Below are 19,038 nucleotides of genomic sequence, written 5' to 3'. Positions count from 1 at the left end.
AATAAAAACTCCTCTCAAGTCTCACTTTTCAGGCTGAAACTGTGGCGTGCCATTGGTAACGTTACAGTAAAAAATTAACAGCAATAAGAGAAATGTTAGATTCACCATGTTATTCATTTCTTTATAAATATTACAACTTAAAATTAAATATTTAGTTTATCAACAAATATTTAGCGCCAAACTAAATGTTTAGTTGTCAAGCTAGCTCGCTAACTACATTTTTAGTTTGGAGCTAAACATTTTGCTTGCTAAGTAAATGTTTAGCCTCAAGCTAAATATGTAGCTACAAAGCTAGCTTGGTGTGAACACAAAGCTAAATATTTTTGCTTTGTCGCTAAAGTCAAGTATTTAGCGTGAACCTGAACAAAGCTAGCTAAATGTTTGTTCCTGAGGGAATGGTTGTCTCCTCTGAATAGATGGAGGAAGTGGAAATCATCAAACAGGAAGTTAAAGTTCGGACATAAATGTGACTTTCGAATGGACAACGTCCCCCAGCAGTCCACCAATACAGAGTTACTGAATGACAACAAAGGTAATGTTCTAGAACATCCATCACCAGGTTCTGATGTCAGCCCCAGAGAAAATATGTGACCAGAACCGTGACCCGGTCCCACCGGTTCTGTCAGTAATGGGCCAGAATCCCAGAGGAACGGGTTCATGGTCCCAGAGGAGAGTCATGGTGGCACTTAATGATAAAACTGGAGCCACTGAGACGCTTTCTGAAAGGTTTTCCTCAGATTGATGGTCAATTCCTTTCCAATATAAAGTCCTGATCGCTGCACAGCTTCAACAGCCAACACACGTTACAGGAACACACATTTTATTCCTGCTGTAATAGAAACCCTGAAAACTCTCTCTCTGTGTGTGTGTGTGTGTGTGTGTGTGCTCTTTTAATCAACCTTCCCTCCAACAGACCTGTAAGAATGAAACACTGGCCACTAAAGCTTTTCCTCCAACAATGAACTGAACAACGGAACAATCTGCTGCCTTTCACGGCTTTGTTCAATTACTGAAAAAAGTGATTCAGTCAGCTGAAATTACATCTCATAAAGTCTGTCACAACTCCAGAGAGAACTAATAATCTATCAGAGGGCTGGCTTGATCCAAAATGGACTTTTTCTTTCCTCCATTATGTGGAGAATGTTTTCAGAAACTGGTTTTAACCTGAGGAACGCTCTCTGCTGTGTTCAGGCTTCAGACCTGAACCTGAAACAATAAACTGAGACTTTACTGCTGATTAAAGCTGGTACTGGTACTGCTGGCTCAGTGGGCCGGTACCAAGACCTGCTGGGAATAAAATCAGCAGGAAAAGCTTGTCAGCAGGAAACAGGATAAAGTGCAATAAGATGTCCAGATAGACGGCTGTTCAGATTTTAGTCTGGATTTTTAGGATTGGAAAACCACCGATAAAAAGTCAGTTTCTTGTCATTCCTGTTGGATTTCAAAACATACAATTTATGCATATTAAAATTTCAAGATGTTTCCAACCAAAACAGAAAAGTTTCTAATTGTCTGAAATTAAACTCTTTGCATCTGGATGCTGATCACATTTGACCCTGAAGTTGTTTTAGATGTTTACAGACATCTACATTTATTTGATCCTAGAGTAGCATGTCGTTTTACCCAGTGTTTATACAACATTTTATAAAAAATGTTTTTGTTCTACATGTTTGCTAAAACTCTCACTTTGTTGTGACTGTAAGGTATGTGACAGACGATCAGTGAAAAAATAAACATTAGTACAAAAAGGAGCTTAAATGTAAATACCACAGTTACTGCAGCACGTTTTCATGCTGCCATAGATATGTTAGACTTCACAGGCATAAAATCAAACATAACTACCTTCACTTATTGATTGTTGAATTGACTATCAATAGGTGTCATTACTACCAGTTACCTTCGTACAAATGAGTAACTGTACGAAGCGGTGGTTTCTGTTGATCATAGTTTGATTGAACTGGACATGAGGTTGGCCGAAGGCCTTGATCCATTTCTTGCGTTTCTCCAGACTTTGGTTTTGGAAATGTAATAAATCATATTCTGCCTCTAAGCATCCTGGGTAACAGCTGATTGAACTGCATGTTCCTCACTGGCGTTTGACTACAGTTTTCTATTATTGTCCTTGAATTCTCTCGGACTGGAGCGCGTTGGCGGCAATGAACAACGTGGACGGAGGTCCAGTTCCTCTGGATAAGGGGCGTGTACCTCCGGAGAAATGCGAGCGCTGATTGGTCACAAACACACTGGAACGATGGACAGGTGGCATCATGTCAGTTACAGTTCAGTCCAGATTTAGATCAAAACTAAAGCTGTTTGGTTTTTAATTCTGATCAATTAATATCAAGAAATGCAGTCAAAGCCTTAAGAAGCTTCGAATCGTAGAAATCAAACACAAATCAGATTATTCTAATAATCTGGATATTTAGCGATGAAAAAGTTCCAGATAAATGTTAAAACTGTCTGGATTTTATTTTAGTTTATATTTGTGTTTCTTTATTTGACTGAATCAGTGGTGAGGAAGATATTTATTTAAACTCGGGTCCGAGATCAACTGGTCCTGGAACAGGAAGCCATTTTCTCTGTGATGTTTTAAAGCATTCTGATTAAACTCAGTCTGATCTCCAAGTTTAACTGCAACAGCAGCTGATTGACTCAACATCCATGCAGTTATACATACAGCTGATTTAGTCTGACAGCACAGAGGCGCCTCAATCAGGCCGGGATCAATCCTCCATTAATCTCCATCATCCCTGAGGTCCGTCTCTCCTGCAGGAACTCATTCATCATCGCTTCACCCTCCTCCAAATTAAACTCCGTCATGAATCATCGCCTTGGGCCGAAGGAGACGCTCAGCTGTTTATATCTAATCAATGGTCAATATCAGAGCAAAGCGTTTGGATTCAGTCGGTGGAGAGTCTGATTTGACTGGACCGAGTCTTCAAAGCAAAACCTTTAACCAGGAAGAGAAGTTTGGACAAGTTGGACAGCAGCTTGTCCGTCCCAGACAGCATGAAGCCGTCCGAGGAAATGAACTTCAGACGGGAGGGAGAACCAGAACCAGGCATCAGGTCAGATGGAGCAGACAACAGAAACTCCCCACCGGTCCGGCAGGTATGAGGCGAGAAGCAAGAAAGACGAGCCAGGCGTCGGTTTGATTAAGGTACCAGTTGGTTTTATTATTACAATGCACACTGGATAAGCAAAAAAAGCCTTGGCATCCTGCGAAAACCAACATCATGACAGAATGAGTCACACGCGTGAGGCTGCATGGAGCGGCCGAGCCGCACGCTTTTATTGCAAAGGGTCACTTCCTGCTCAACTCAGGCAAAGGATGGAAATAAAACGACTTCCGGGTCTCTGCGCCGCGTCGGAGACGCCAACACACCAAAATAATCCAAACGTGACCCAAGAGTGAACGAAGCTAAACTTTAACAAATCACAGAAGACTAATCATCAATTCAGATCATTTTAATAAACAATTTGAGGCTGTATCAAAAAGTAAAAAAAAAAAAAAAAGGTTTTCCGGGAGAAACTGGTTGGAAATTCAATGTTTTTGTTTTCCTGAATCTGGAAAAATCAGGAAAACAAAACTTCACTTCTGGGAGAGTCCCAGCGTCGCGTAGAAAAAAATCAAATCAAATCAAATAAAACGATCCCTGGTTTAAAGTTTCCGGGTTTCTTGTCCCGTTTTACCGGAGAGAAAAGAGGCGGAGCTGGAATCCTGTGGAATACCAGTTTAACCAGTACAGGTAGGTCATGGAGGAATACACCTGCTCCACATGCAGCCTGAACACCAGAGGGCGCCATCTGGGTCATCAGGCGGTTACCAGAGCGTCCAACAGTGGGTCAGCAGATACAGAGCATGCCCAGTAGATGACCGGTGCCCGATGGAGCCGCCAGGGTCACACTGGGGTCACGGTGAAGCTGATTGGCTGCAGGATGTGACATCAGAGAAGGTAAACCCGACCTCCTCACCATGAGGTCGGTTCTGTTTGTGAGTCGCTGTCAGTTGCTCTGGTTATCGCCTGTAACCCATCAGGCAGCATGTGGACGGCCTTCTGTCCAAACTGGATTATTTAAATACCGACATGACGAACAAAACATTTACACCTGTTTTCTGTCACATATTTGGGTTTTTTGATGTCCAAACTGTTTGGATGGTCGATGATTGGGACCAGTTCCCACCAGTTCCCAGAGGATTCCAGTCGTTGATCTTACTGCCTGGTTTCTCTCGTCTCAGAGGACCGGACTGAAAGTTGTGGCTGATTTGTCTCGTAGGAAAACAAGAATAAAAAAATCAGCTGTTAATATTTTGGAAGATAATTCTTTCTCTCCCACTTCGCTCCCCCAAATAAAAAATCTTCCAGACAAACAGTGAATTTAAAACCAACAAAACAAACAATTATTCATCTCTACCTTGTTATTCTCAGCTAGACTTTGTGAATAAGGATAAAAACAGACAAACCGAGTTAAAAGGCAAACCGTTATGAATCCCAATAAACACACACACTCATTCACACACACACACACACCTCGCCCTCCCTTCGATCGGAGAGCTTGGGGTTGGGTCGAGGATCTGATGCTTTCAGAAGACGTGCGTGTGTCTGGTGACGCTAGCAGGACACAACAACGGCTGTTAGGCAACGCTTCAGTCCAGTGAAAAATAAAAGTTACTGGGAAAAAGAAGAAAAGTCCAATCCTGTTCTCAAATGTAGAAAAAGCTGAAATGCTGAGAGGGAGAGCAGGTCTCCCGGTGGTTTCCTCTGGGTTGAGCCAGCGGCCCGCTGGGATCAGAACGCGGCGGCTACCGCAGAACCAGTAGTCCCTCAAAGCCGTTCCAAACCCCACCCAGTCCATCGCCTCCATTGTTTTGGAACTTTAGCACCTCTTGACATCACTTCCTGTAAAAGTCCAGACAGAAACAGCAGAAACCAGCGCAGTTCCTGGAGCCTCCCTCCGCCGTGAGGGGAGGGCAGCCGGGCCTTATGGCGGCACGTAGGGGGGCGGCGACCTGTACGGAGTCATGTTCTTTGGACGGGAGCCCTTCCCCTCCTGGGGAGTCGTGAAGGGAGGAGGCGGCTGGTAGGGGGGTGCGTTGGGGTCTTCGTCTCGCAGGGCGGTGTACTCCCCCAGCATCTCCTGGTTGAGGGGCGTGGTCTCTGGGCTGGCCATGTTGGGGTACTCGGGGGGCGGCAGCGGCGGCTTCTCTTCCTGGAGAATCAGCGGCATGCTGGAGGAGGGGGGCGGCTTGGAGTCGTCCAGCTCATCGGCGAAGATGATAGGCACGCCCTTTTTGATGAAGGTGGCCTGATCCTCGATGGTCAGCTTGCCCCGCCGCTTCTTCCTGTAGCAGATCATGGCGATGATCCCTGCGATGAGCAGAATGGCCGCCACCACCACAGCAGGGATCACTGTGTGAAGGTAGACATCATCGGTGCTGTGGCGGCTCGACCCCAGGCCTGGAGTGACCGTGGCAGGTACTGGGATGCTGACCTCTGCTGGCGGGATGAAGGAGTGCATCCGGCAGCTGGCTCTGCCCCGCACCTTCACGTCCTGCGGACTGAAGTCCGGCCCCATGTAGTCCTTGAACTTCTGTGAGGGACTTCCTTTGGCATCTCCGAGCGTCCTGCTCATGTTCCTGAGCTGCTCCTTGGGACACGGGTGCTGCGGCAGGCTGGTGTTCGTCCATTCTACCACGATCGAGCCTTTGCTGATGTTCCTGAGGCTCACTGTGCTGCTGTTGCGGTCGCCCAGAACGTACGCCAGCTTCTTGACCAGCAGGATCTTCTTGTGAATGTTGTTGGTGATTAACCGTGGCTCTCCTTCAAAGCGGGCCGTGAAAATGACCGGCGTTTTGTCATTGGCAGGCCAGCGGTTTACTTTGACTTCAAACGCGTCGATGGCGTTGCGGCCTCCTTTGTCGGTTGCCTGCATGAAGTACTCGTGCTTCCCAATGTGCTGAACATCCGGCAGGCCGTACAGCAGCTGGCTGGTGGTGTTGAACTGGATCCAGGACTCCTCTCCAACCACATCCTTGTGGTTCTGTTTCAGAGACAGGCGGAGCTTGTCTGTGGTTCCGTCCTCTTTGTCAAAGAAGGTATCAGAAGGGATTTTAACCTCGAAGTACGTTCCCACCAGAGCAACGACCTGATCAATGGGGTTCCTCAGCACCGGCTTCTTGTTGTTTGGGTCGTCGATGACACCAGATGACGGTGTGCTGGCTGTGGGGGCCTTGGGTGAGGGGGTCTTTGGGGTGGTGCTGGGTGGTTTCCTGGGTGGTTTTTTGGGTGGGATGGTGGGCGTGGCGGTGGCCTCTACTGGGATCTTCCTGGACATGGACGGCTGAACGGAAACGGTGCTGGTGGTCACGATGACCTTGGTCGGCTGAGGCGGGCCCAGGGTCGGGGTGTGGGCGATGGGGTCACGGATTCTGATCGTAGGCTTCCCTGGCAGAGGCACAGGGCCCCGAACCGGAGGGGCAGAACTTTCTGTGGGCGCAGCGATGGAGGGAGAGGAGAGGGTTGGGACGATCCTGACCGGAGGTTCAGCCGCCGTGGTTGGAGGAAGAACGGCCAGGACGGGCGTCGGAGTGTTGTTCAGCTGCCTTCTCACTCGCTTTGGGACTTGTGGCTTCTTGTTGGCGATGTGCCATCCCACCACGGGGTACCCCAGCCTGGCAGACATGGATCCGTCTTTAGCTGGACCCTGGACGCTGTTGATGTCTGGAACGGTGGTCCGGTCCAGGAAGCAGCCCAGCTTCCATGACAGAAGAGCTCCGTTCTCCACCACCTGAGAAACAGACACACCCATGAAGCAGCTGGCCATTCTGTAACATTATCTGCAGCTCTAACAGCTGATGTGAGGATTTGTTTATTTTTGCAGTTTGATTTCTGCAGCAGCTCCTGAACCCTGGAGAAGCTCTGTGTGAAATATTAGGCTGAGTTTAAGGCCTGCTGACGAACTCAAGTCTTTTATGACCTGAAAGGTAAATCCTGTGGAGTTTTACTCACTTACACTCAGGAAAAATGGTGTTTTGCAGATATGGCAGCTTGAGTTGTTGTGGTGACAAATCACATTTTTTATGTTTGTGTGGGGAGAGCAGATGCAAGTGAATTATTTACTAAGATGTTTCAGAAAGTAAAGAAAGTGTTTTGGTTCTGGCTTGTTGTCAGACGATAATCTGACCAGCTGGTGAAGATGTGAAAACATCCAGAGGAAACCTGAGATGGAAGCAGCAAACTGAAGGCTGGGAGGAGAAGCAGATTGTTCCCCTGTTAGCATCGTTAGCTAACAAAAGAAGCTAACATCTCAGGATGTTAGCTAACGATGCTAACAGGATGTTAGCTAACGTCAACAGCCTGAAGCTCAGAGGTTCATGTGACTGAATCTCTGAATGTCAAGAGAAGAAGAATAAACGCTAAACATATTAATTACGCACAGAAACCAGGAGAAATTATTAACAAAAGTTTAACTTTACGTCCCTTTGTTAGCTTACAGCCAACCATCTTTATCTGCTGACCTTCTTGGCGTTTCCTGGGCCGGCCATGAATGCCGACATGTCGAATAGCCGGTTGTTGACCACTGGCAGCATCTTCATGCCCTGCAGCTCCACGCCTGAGAAGCTCCTCATCCTGTCCAGCAGCTCCACCCGCTGCGCCGAGCTCATCTTCGTCAGATCGGCGTCCAGAATCACCGTCAGCACCGTGACCGGCTCCTCGTTGCTACACACGAAGGGCTGGACGGGATCCTCCTCCGCCGCCGCCGGGCCGGACAGCGGCGCCGACAAATCGCCGTCAAAGTGGTCGTCCGGGTGAACCTCGATGGAAAACTCCTCTGAGGAAGAGGAAGTGTGGTTGGAGATGGTCACAGAGATGTAGTGGACTCCTTTATCCTCCTCCAGAGGGAGCCCCCGCAGGATGTTGCTGCCACCGTCCCAGTGCAGCCAGGCGGGCAGCGAGTCCTTCCCCACCTCCGACACCTGCAGACAAACCAGAGAGCAGGAATCAACCGCCGACCCAGGATTTAGGAACATTTGGGAATCACTGGTGGGGAACAGCTATAAATATGTTAGATTTACACTTTGGTTACCATGGCAACTTGGATTAGGAACACAAGTTATCAATTAATGAGTTAATGTAAAGTCGACTAATAATTAACTGATAAACAGCCATTTTTTGGGTCTCTGCCTCTTTAAGAAGCTCCTGCTCTCTCTGAAGCTCCGCCTCCAGGAAGTCGTCCCAACATGGCTCCTCTATTAACCCTTTAACGTTTTTACCAGCGTTGCTCTGAGCAGCAGCTCCTATAATGAGATCAGCTCCACCAACTGTTTGCTAATTGCTGCTGGCTAGTCTGAAGGACCTGAGTGGGGGAGGAGCTGCACCTGGCGGGCGGGGCTCGGTCCACCCAGGTGATTTGAACAGCTGTATGGTTGCCATGGAGATTACAGGATTTCTCAAACACGCATAAAAGAATCAAAGCAGCACTGCATGTTTGTTTCTGATAACAGAATAACACGATGGAAAGTTCAAAAAAGATGATTTTACATCATGTTGTCTTTAAAATCCTGGCTTTTCTTTTATTAAGAGGGTCGGCCATCTTTCCAAATCATACCAAGCAAAATTAGTCATAATGTGGTGAATTAAAAACAAAACAAAACAAAGAAACAGATCTGAACAATTTCTTGAGTCAGCTGAATTACATTGATTGTTTATATTTCAACCAGTACCGCATAAATGCATCTGGACTTTGTTTGGACCGTTTCTCCTTCACATTCTGGTGTAGTGCTGCCATCTTTATTTCTGTATCAACTGGCTCAGCTTTAGGACGCCCAGATGCGCCCTCTTCTGGATGGTGGCCAAACTACAACACTAAGCTAATAAGACATTATCAGTTTGCCTCCGTGTCTCGGACGAACTGATTCTATCTGCTGTATTTCTACCAGTCAGCTGCTGCTGAGTCCGTCAGCGTTTTGATTCAGGTACCTGGACAATAAATCCAGTTCACCCTCCTCTTCCTCACATGCAAACACAAACGCAGAGCCGAATCCTTATTTAAACATGACTAAAATTAAAATAAGTCGGTCAATTATGAGGCTGGTGGGGGGCTGATGAAGAGAAATGGATCACAGGGGAGGGACAATGCGAGCGCGAAGATAAACTCAGAAACAGGAGTGAATCTCCCCCTCCCCCATCCACAAATTAATTCTGCGGCTAATAAATCCCGGTTAATAAATTATGCAGCGAGCTGCTCCCAGGATGCATCATTACGGCTGCAGCAGGCTCACGAGAAGCAAACCAAGAGACGGAGCTCAAGGTTCTCATCCCTGTGTCCAGGAGACAGCAGGTCCTCTGATGAGACAGGAGACAGGCGTCCACGTCTTCTGATCAGGACGCAGCCCCGGCCGCTGCTCCGCCTGCTGCTCCACCCATTAACCCGCCCACTGCCCTGCCTGCTGCCCCGGCCGCTGCTCCACCTGTTAACCCACCCACTGCTCCACCTGTTAACCCGCCCGCTGCTCCACCTGTTAACCCACCCACTGCTCCACCTGTTAACCCGCCTGCTGCTCCACCCATTAACCCGCCCACTGCCCCATCTGCTGCCCTGCCCGCTGCTCCACCTGTTAACCCACCCACTGCTCCACCTGTTAACCCGCCCGCTGCTCCACCTGTTAACCCGCCCACTGCTCCACCTGTTAACCCGCCCGCTGCTCCACCGGTTAACCCGCCCGCTGTTCCACCTGTTAACCCGCCCGCTGCTCCACCTGCTGCCCCCCCCCGCTGCTCCACCTGCTGCCCCCCCCCCCCGCTGCTCCACCTGTTAACCCACCCACTGCTCCACCTGTTAACCCGCCCGCTGCTCCACCTGTTAACCCGCCCACTGCTCCACCTGTTAACCCGCCCACTGCTCCACCTGTTAACCCGCCCGCTGCTCCACCTGTTAACCCGCCCGCTGCTCCACCTGTTAACCCGCCCGCTGCTCCACCTGTTAACCCGCCCGCTGCTCCACCTGTTAACCCGCCCGCTGCTCCACCTGTTAACCTGCCCACTGCTCCACCTGTTAACCCGCCCGCTGCTCCACCTGTTAACCCGCCCGCTGCTCCACCTGTTAACCCCCCCGCTGCTCCACCTGTTAACCCGCCCGCTGCTCCACCTGTTAACCCGCCCGCTGCCCCTCTCGCTGGTTTTAAACCACAGTGACACGAAACCAGAGCAACACAGATTTCATCATCACCACAGAAACGGGACAAAAACATTTTCAACAGCCTGAATTTCGAACAAAATCTCCTCTAAAGTTTCTTTTATCAACCAATTATTAACCCAAACTCTGTTCACAGTTCAGTTTTTCCTCATGTTGATGTTTTAAGGATTTTTAACTGTAAATTCATCATTTGCTATAAATGACCAAGGAATGATAAAATGTTTATTATTTAGAAAAGAACTGAATCATTAGAAAAGAACTGAATCATTTGCTCATTTCCATTTTCTCATGTATTTTAAATATTGCCTAAAATAATCTGACATAGTTAAATTAAAAATCTGCATAATGTGACTAATGGATCGGTGGATGAGCCGATGAACCAAGAACCATTCCTAAAGAGTCCAAGGTCAAAGGTCAACATTTTGTGTCAGGCAGAATATTTCTCATTCGGGACGTTTCCACTCTGACTAATAAATGTTGCCAAGCTCAGAGCCAATCAAATGCAGAGAAGGAGCAGATCCTCTCCTCTGATTGGCTCCAGTTCAACAAGAAAAAAAGACTTTATTTTCCATCACTGCCAGTGGAAAGAAAAGTGAATGAACCTCTGAACTGTGGGAAACGGACCAAACCAACCTGTGGCTCAGGTACGTCTGCAGGCTGCTAAAACAGGAAAACCACTAAACTTTTCCTGTTGGAATCAAAATGTAAAAAATATTATGCAATTCAACTTTATGCTTTCCACTTCCTCTGCAGTCTTGCTTCTGTTCCTACTTGTGAAGTCCTTGTGGAAATGAGCCAGTGAAACCAGTGAAACCAGTGATAAATGCTCATCTGAACCCTTTCAACTCCCAGCAGAAACCTTCATCTTTTCTCCTCCTCTCTGAGAGGAGGAGGAGAAAAAGTCTCCAGTCGTTTCCAGCGTAAAGCTTCAGAAGAGCCTGATGTTCGGCCCCACAGGCCGTCAGCTGAGAGAAATAGCTTCCTGCAGGACTGGTCAGGAGGAACCGGGACAGAACCAGAACCGGGTTCTGGACAGCTGCTACGGTGGCGGCAGGGACGGCGAGCGGAGTGAATTTATTCAGATGCAGCTAAACGCCTCGTTCAGGAGCGTTACTGCAGAGGAACTCGCTCTCCATGATGGATGCTAATGTTGGGTTTGACGAATGAACGGCAGGCGGAGCAGCCACATCTGTTTGGCCCCAACTTAAAAGGCTTCATTAAAAGGAAACGAGTGATAATCTCATCAGAGCTGCAGCTCCTTTCATCATCTGCTGCCGTGACTATCAGCAGTCAGGGCAGTCAGGAAGCCGCCGCCGTGCAGCAGGCTGGCCTCCAAACCAACCGGCTCCAGGAGCGACAGGCGTGAAACGCAGGGCGGCGTTATCGCATCCGGCGGATTCCTCTCTGCATGGCCGCCTGCTGATGGGCGGGGTCAGGGGTCGCACGGTGAGCTCATCATTGTAAAGTTTAACCTGACAGCTTTATATGAGAGTAAAAACATTAAAGTCAGACTGGATGCTGTAACAACACGGCTACATACTTCACTGCTTCAGAGGATTTCACTGCAGAATCCCTTCAGTGTTTAACCAATCAGGGAGCTGGAGGCCAGAGGCGGCCTCTGATTGGCTCTGTCCGCTCATCAGACGTTTAATAAATCAATCTAAACTGAAAACTCATCAATGGAAGTTAATCAACTAATAATTTGCTTTGAGTTTGGTCCATTTAGAAAAATGTACAGATGAATAAATGTAGTTCACACGGAGTTACAGACCTCCGCCACCAGGGGGCGGGTTTCCTGAGTGTGTTTTATGATGAGGGAGCAGGTCACGTGACTGGCTGCACTGGTTTGACTGGTTTCGGAAACCAGCCAAGGTGGGCGGAGCCAAGGTGACAAAATTAACGCATTAAAATCTGAGTAATTAAAAAACTCAATTTTATTACAAACTAATGATTTGATTCACTTAATGATGCAGAAAGTTCATGTTAAATTTTTATAAATTTATTTAGTTGAATATTTGTTTTTATAATTTGAATGATAAAAACAGCTTCAGTATTTAGAAAAGTCTGAATATTATTGGCTGTCTCTGTTGCCTAGCAGCAGGCGGGTCGTGGGTTCGAGTCCCACCCTGGGCTCCTTCTGCACGTCCTCCTGTCCGTGTTGGGTTTTGTCCGGGTCCTCCAGCCGAACCCCCTGACCTGCTCCGTGTTATTTTAGTCTCCGTGTCCTCTGCTGTTTGGGTCTCAGCTGGAACCAGAACCGCGCGGCTGCTGCTGGCTCCGGGCCGAGCCCGTTAAGCGGGGAGTTCTGCTCGGATTTACAGCCTCTCCGTCTCCATCATCATATTTTAATGGCCGCTGCTTCCGCGTGTCTGTGGCCGGCTGAAGTGCGGCGCATGCGCAGCTGCCTGTCTGAAGACATGAAAGTTACGGTCCGTAATGCCTTCCTCATGTACCGCCGCTCCCAGAATAGATCCATTAATAGTAACGGCCCGTTTTTCCTGGAACCGGCTGCGGCTCGGGGAATTTTCCGTCCAGAGCAGCTCAGTCGGCACCGCTGTCCTCTGTTTGGACCCGGCCCGGAGGAGTTCTGGTTCTGCCCGTTTATTCCTTCAGTGTAAACAAAACGGAAGTCATGAAGGAGTGGCAGAAGGTGGTGGTGGTGAGCTGAGCCCTGATTGGCCAGTTCGGATCGGTTCTGATCCGGCTGCAGGTTCTGCTCCCACAGTGGGAAAGTTCCTGCTGTGGATTCCAGCCACAAATTCATTTTTAAGAGCAGAAAATGAGCCCAGAGATGGAAACGCTCCTGTAAACATCCACCTGGCTGCGGGCCTGCAGCTCTTCACCTCCTCCATCCCTCCATCCATCCATCCATCACATTTTCCACTGGACGTCCCTCTGCCAGCTCCCTCCCTGTTGGCTCCTCTTCATCCTCCCTCCTAAATATGAAGCTTATCTGCCGAACCGGGCCCAACAACGGCCTCCTTTCTTCGCGCTCCTCCGACAATGAGCCGCTTTCTTCCGCCGCCAGCAGCCCGGCCTCCTCCTCATGTCTCGGTTCCCTCCTCGCTCCTCTGGCTGATGAAACGTCGCTTTTCCCGGGATCATCCAGCGGTGGGTCTGTGGGGAGCTGCTGGTTCTCACTCACTGGGAAACAAACCGTTACTGGGAGGAAGCTGGAGAACCCGGAGAGGAACCCTCAAACTGGGATTCAATCCAGATCCCAACCCAACCACCAGTATATACAAAAATCACTTTTTAATGATGTTATTCTGGAGTTAATAAATCCAGACGCAGCAGGCGGGTCGGTGATCCGGCGGCACATCCTGGTTTTCAGTTTAAAAAAATTTAATTCACAGAAAATCTGACACTTTTAACAATAAACAGCAACTATAAAGTCATCAAAAAGGCAAACATAAAAATTTAATATCAATTTCTGCTCTCAGTTGTCTCATTTAAATATCCAAAATTTGATCGTGACTGTCACTTTATTAGCTGTTAGCATGTAGCCTGGAAAATCTGGAAAATAGCTCAACGTCAAACTGGGATTGGAATGAGAATCTTAACTGGGTCGGTGAAAGTCCAAGTTAAGTTCTGAATGATGGTTCTGATAGGATAAGTAATGCAGGTCCAAATGGGGCCGGCGGTTCTGTCTGGAGAAATGAATGGAGGATCAAGTAAAAACTATTTTCTTCATAATAATATTAACAATAATAATAATAACGATTCAGGATTAAAGACGCAGCTTTGGGTCAGAACCCGGTTCGTTCAGACCCAAACTGATCCGATGTCGTGATTCCTGCTGAGAAGTGGAGACATGTTGGAGTTTTCCCTGAGCGCTGCCTCGCAGGCTGGCTGCGTCTGCAGCGGAATAACACAGATGCTATCTTTATCCGGCTAACGAGCTGCAGCTCCAACAACAACCATTAAATCTGAAACACACTGATGGGGATAATGAGAGACGTGGAGCTGAAGTGGTGAAGATGTGAGGGTGGAGGCAGCCTGAGGAAGAGGACGAGGAGGAAGGGTCAATCAAAGCACGGCTGGGACAGTTCACACCCAAACAGCCTCAGAGTTTACAGACCGGTTAGCATGACGACCCGAACCGAGTCAGAACAGGAACGTTTACATGAGGGGTGAGCCACAAAATGTATTCCCAATTCTCATTTTCTACGATTCAGAATCGATATAAAACGTCCCAAAATCAATTTTCTAATATAAAGTGATGAAACAGATCCACTGTTTGCCGGTCTCCATTTTGGAACGCCGCGGTTCGTTGTGACGTCATCGAGCAGCCGGTTCTGGAAGGTTTTCATGAAGCACCAAAACAAAGAGGGAACTCCAAAAGTGAAGCGGATTCATCCGGGAAATGTTGAAGGAAAACATTTGAACTCATTTTGGTTCTGAATTCCCGGGAAGACCGAGCCGGACCACCTGGTTGGACTCACCTCATCGTCATGGCAACACTTCCTCCTGCTCTGATTGGAGGAATTATTATTATTATCTCTGAACGATTTCTACAATCAGTCCAGATTGGATCAGAACCAAACATGGTTCTGTAGAACCTCTTCCCATTGGATCAGAACCAAACATGCCTTCCTGGTTCTGTAGAACCAATGGGAGCAGCTCTGTGGCCCAATGCTCCCCCGCCCCATTGGATCAGAACCAAACATGCATCTCTGTGGTTCCAGAGGGAAACACCAGCAGGGTAAACCTGCGACCCGGCTCAGGACCGAATGATGCACATCAGAGACCAGAACCAGAACCAGTAATGGTTTCCAGAACCAGTACATCCAGCTGATTCATGAATGAATGTGGAAGAAAATAATCAGGAACATGTGAGTCCAGCTGCTGCTGTACGTTTAATTACATAGCAACATGGCCGCCAGCGCTGCGGCGCCAGTAACCTCATGGCAGCATGCTACAGCGCCCGGCGCAGCCCGGCCCAGCCCGGCCCGGTTGACTCATATGTTCTGCTGGGTTTTATCTCCTCCCAGTTGTCCAGTTTTCCGCTCCCGTCCTGCCAGCTGCAGAGCTTCGCTGGTTTGAGATGCAGAGCAGCAGAGAGACGATGATTAAAGACCCGGAGAACCTAGCGACGGGTTCTGGAGGAACCGCAGAGCCGCAGTAAGATCCCAGCAGGGGGGAAATGTCAACAGAAAGAAGAAAAAAGTTAAGAAGAAAAACAACAAAATAGAAAACTGGAGATGGAAAAAAACTGAAACAACTGATGAGCAGAGCAGGTTTTAGTGGCTTCTCAGGGTCCTAGTTAAATCCTGGTGGACTTTTTTAGGGCCAGGTTTGGAATGTAAAATAAAATGCAAAATATAAAAACACTGACTGTGTTAGAACCGGTTCCCTGTGTAACAGGTGGCCGGCTGGTGGAAAAGGTTTAAAGTTTGGATCAGAACCAAACCCATCCCGACCATGAAACATTTCTCCTGACCGTCTGATAAAAAGGGCTGCCGTCTGCTAAGCTAACACCAGGGCTGCTAAGCTAACAGCAGGGCTGCTAAGCTAACAGCACTGCTATAGGCTTCCACGTTTAGTCCCACTGAAACCACAGACTGTCTGATCCCCTTTACTCTGACACCACCAAATAAACTCCAGCTGAATTACTGTCGTAAACGGAGCGCTGCGGCGGCCATCTTTACTGCTGTGGGTCGGAAACTATTCACGCGGAAATCTGACTGCGGTCACATTAAACTAGTAGCAGGAACTATCACACAAAACCAGGTTGATGTTTGTAGCTGAAACCTGATGGAGGCTGCAGGTGATAAGAGGAAAGCTCCGTATGACCAGATAAACGGTGATGCATTCACTGTCCTGGTCTAAAAACGGCCAGCAGAGCGTGAACATGCAGGCGGGACGCCTCATACTCCCTGGTTGGTATGAGAGCAACGCTGAGCTGAGAAATTGATTTGGCCTTTTCCTCTGAAACCCTCGGCACCGCCGACCTTCCAGAACAACTGGGGGGGAGGAAGGGGTCCAGAGGGAGGGGAGCAGGACGAGCAATAAAAGATGAGGAAGAGGAGGGGGAAGAGTGTGTGGAAGGAAAAGTAAAAAGGAGAACAAACTCCCAGCTCTCCTCATCAGGACGGGGAATCTAACCTGTAACCTTCCATTGGAGGACAGACGGGATGTTTTCCCCAAACACAGAGACCTTCCTGGGGTCCTGAAGGGCCTCCAGCCTCCCCTCCTCTTTTTTTACAACCCCCCCCGAAACCCCTTTACCCCTCCAGCAGAGGGTGTTAGCTTAGCGACCCCCCCACCGGAACGAAGGATGAGTGGCAGGACAACAAAACCAAGCAGAAACTTTCAGAGCCGCCTGCTGCTGATGGACCGTTTGCTGAGACAAACAGCGTTCCCCACAGAGAGAGAGAGAGAGGGGTGTGTGTGTGTGGGGTGTGTGTGTGTGTGGGGGGGGGGGGGGGGGTGAGCTTCATTAAAGCAGCTAAAAGTGCAAGCTACTGTTCAATAACACTGATATGATCTGATGTGACGAGTGAGAGAGGGATGGGAACTGGAGAGATAAAAGCAGCGATAGAGAGAAGATGGTTGGTGTGTGTGTGTGTGTGTGTGTGTGTGTGTGTGTGTGTCTGTCTGTTTGTGGTGATGAAAAGGGAACAGCAGGACAGAGGAGGTAACCGAGGAACCAACGGGGGAATGTGTTCCAGCTTCAGGTGACGGAGGACAGGAAGGAGACGGGACCATAATGTCGCCTCCTCTGAGATTTCATTATAGAAAATCGGCTATTTTGGAAAATTAGCTGCAATTACAGATGAAATATTTCTGTAAAGGACCACAGAGCGCCGATTCCCGCGGCAGGTTTTCAGACGGATGATTCTCCAAGTTCATGAGGAGTGGAGAAGTTTCAAGAACCAAACGGTGGGCCGGATCCTGGAACCGGGCCGGTTCTGCCTCAGAGGAACGGAGATCAGCAGAGCTATGAATGGACCGGTCACTGACATGTTGCTCCTTGGAAGCAACATGTCCGTCAGGTCCAACATGTCCGTCAGGTCCAACAGGTCCGTCAGGTCCATCAGGTCCGTCAGGTCCAACAGGTCCGTCAGGTCCGTCAGGTCCAACATGTCCGTCAAGTCCATCAGGTCCGTCAGGTCCGTCAGGTCCAACGGCCAAGACAAAGAGTCTCCGCTTGGACTCGGATCTACCTTTTTCTCAGCAGAAACTCCTGAGGAGTTCTTCTATAAACCAGCTCCCCCAGCGGTCCCTGAACTCATCGTTTATCTGTCATCATACGATAAATGGCCTGTTGCTGTAGTTGGACTCCAAAGCTTCATTCCCAGCCTGACGCTGACAAGCTGCTGATTGTACGGCAAGAACACAAAACCTTACCGAGTCATTTTGGTCTCTGGTGCAAATATCTCAGTTCACTTGAAATAAGACAAACTAAGTTAATGTAATCTTTCAGCAACATGTGGAGGTTTGTTCTAAATGAATAATTCCTTAATATTAATGAAAAAGTTCTAATTCCACTGGCAGATTATTTCACCATAACACGGGAAAATGTCGAGTCTGTAGAACCAAAATGACTTGGAGAGATTTTGTGTTTTTTTGGATTGTTGCCCCTCTGGGCCGTCTGACTGAGTGGGAATCGAACCGGCAACCCACCGATTACAGGACAGAGTCCAGGATAACCAGCTTAACTTCCTGCTTCTTTCCATGCGACGCTTTGTGCGGACTCACCTTGACGATGTCTCCCAGGTGAACATCCTCCATCTTGTTTGGCACCTTGATCTGGAAAACGCGGCCCACCGCCGCCGAGGAGTCTGGGAAAGCTGCGGGCGCGGCGGCTTCCTGCCGGCTCGCCGCCACGCTGCCAGACTCCGTGGCCCGCCGGCTGTCCATCGCTTCCTGGAAGTCCTGCAGCAGCGAGGAGTGCATGGAGGCCTCCAGGTCGGCGCCCAGCTCCTCGCCGTCTCCACCCGCCTCCAGCAGCACCAGTCCTCCCAGCATGTCCAGCTCCAGCTCGGCGCGGGCCGCAGGCGGCGTCCAGCCCGCGGTGGCGAGCAGCAGCACCAACAGCCAGACTCTAGTCCTGGGCAGAGTCCCGCCGTGACCTCTGACCCCCGTCAGCCAGCCCACACCGCCCTCACTGCACATTCTGGGTCTTTTGTCTGCCTGACAGTGAAGCAGAGAGCAGCAGGAAGGAGGATGATGATGATGAAGGAGGGGCGGGCCGCAGGGGGAGCATGCACCCCCAACCGATCCTCCAAATCCGTCCTTCCAAACCCCCCGCCTCCTTTTGTCCTCCGCTCTTCCTCAGAGCGCCGGCGGTCCCATCGGGCCGGAGATCTGGAAGGAGAGAAAGACGAGCGGTGAGCGGACGATGAAGAACCTCACACCCAATCAAACCTCAGAAATCCGGCTGATAAAAATCCATCCTGCACCGGAGCGCAGGGAGTAATCTGATTAGTTCAGCTCCGGTTTGGGGAATAAAGGATGAAAGGATGAAAGATGGAGAGATGAAGGAGGGGGAGGTGAAGGTGACTTAACCAACAATGCCCAACCAGCCGGGGCTTTCTGGGGGAGTCCTAATGAATGCATGCCTTCTCTATTGTGAGAGGTCAAACTGAGTGTGTGGAGGTGTGTGTTGCAGGCCTGAACTCAGATCCCCTCCTGACTGAGTGTGTTGGAACAAAAGGCCTCAGAAAGAGTGAAAGAAAGCAGAGAAGACGGATGGGAAAGAGGGAGAGTCCCGCTGTGATTCACTTTGTCCCGTCAGAGAAAGTGGATTCTCTGCAGGAGTCTCCTAGCAACAACACGCCGCCTCCCAGGTGGACCAGGAGCCCCACCGCCCACCTCCGGACCAAACTTTGCTTT

The 19,038-nt window shown here is 49.2% G+C and overlaps 1 protein-coding gene across 1 annotated transcript in view; it reads right to left on the bottom strand.

Annotated features, from left to right (window-relative positions):
• Positions 1–3,146: 3,146 nt before the first annotated feature.
• Positions 3,147–19,038, bottom strand: part of dag1 (dystroglycan 1) — a 32,734-nt gene continuing 16,842 nt past the window's right edge. Inside the window, exons 2-4 of the mRNA XM_032549003.1 lie at positions 17,902–18,510; positions 7,520–7,978; positions 3,147–6,789 (exon numbers count right to left, since the gene is read on the bottom strand). Coding sequence (XP_032404894.1) covers positions 4,984–6,789; positions 7,520–7,978; positions 17,902–18,318 — 2,682 coding nt within the window. The 5' untranslated portion in view covers positions 18,319–18,510 and the 3' untranslated portion in view covers positions 3,147–4,983. The remainder of the gene's footprint in view (positions 6,790–7,519; positions 7,979–17,901; positions 18,511–19,038) is intronic.

This window comes from Xiphophorus hellerii, chromosome 20 (assembly GCF_003331165.1).
Source record: "Xiphophorus hellerii strain 12219 chromosome 20, Xiphophorus_hellerii-4.1, whole genome shotgun sequence".
Lineage (NCBI taxonomy): Eukaryota > Metazoa > Chordata > Actinopteri > Cyprinodontiformes > Poeciliidae > Xiphophorus > Xiphophorus hellerii.
The sequence above is the reverse complement of the archived record's forward strand: the minus strand, read 5'-3'. Positions and strand labels throughout refer to the sequence as shown.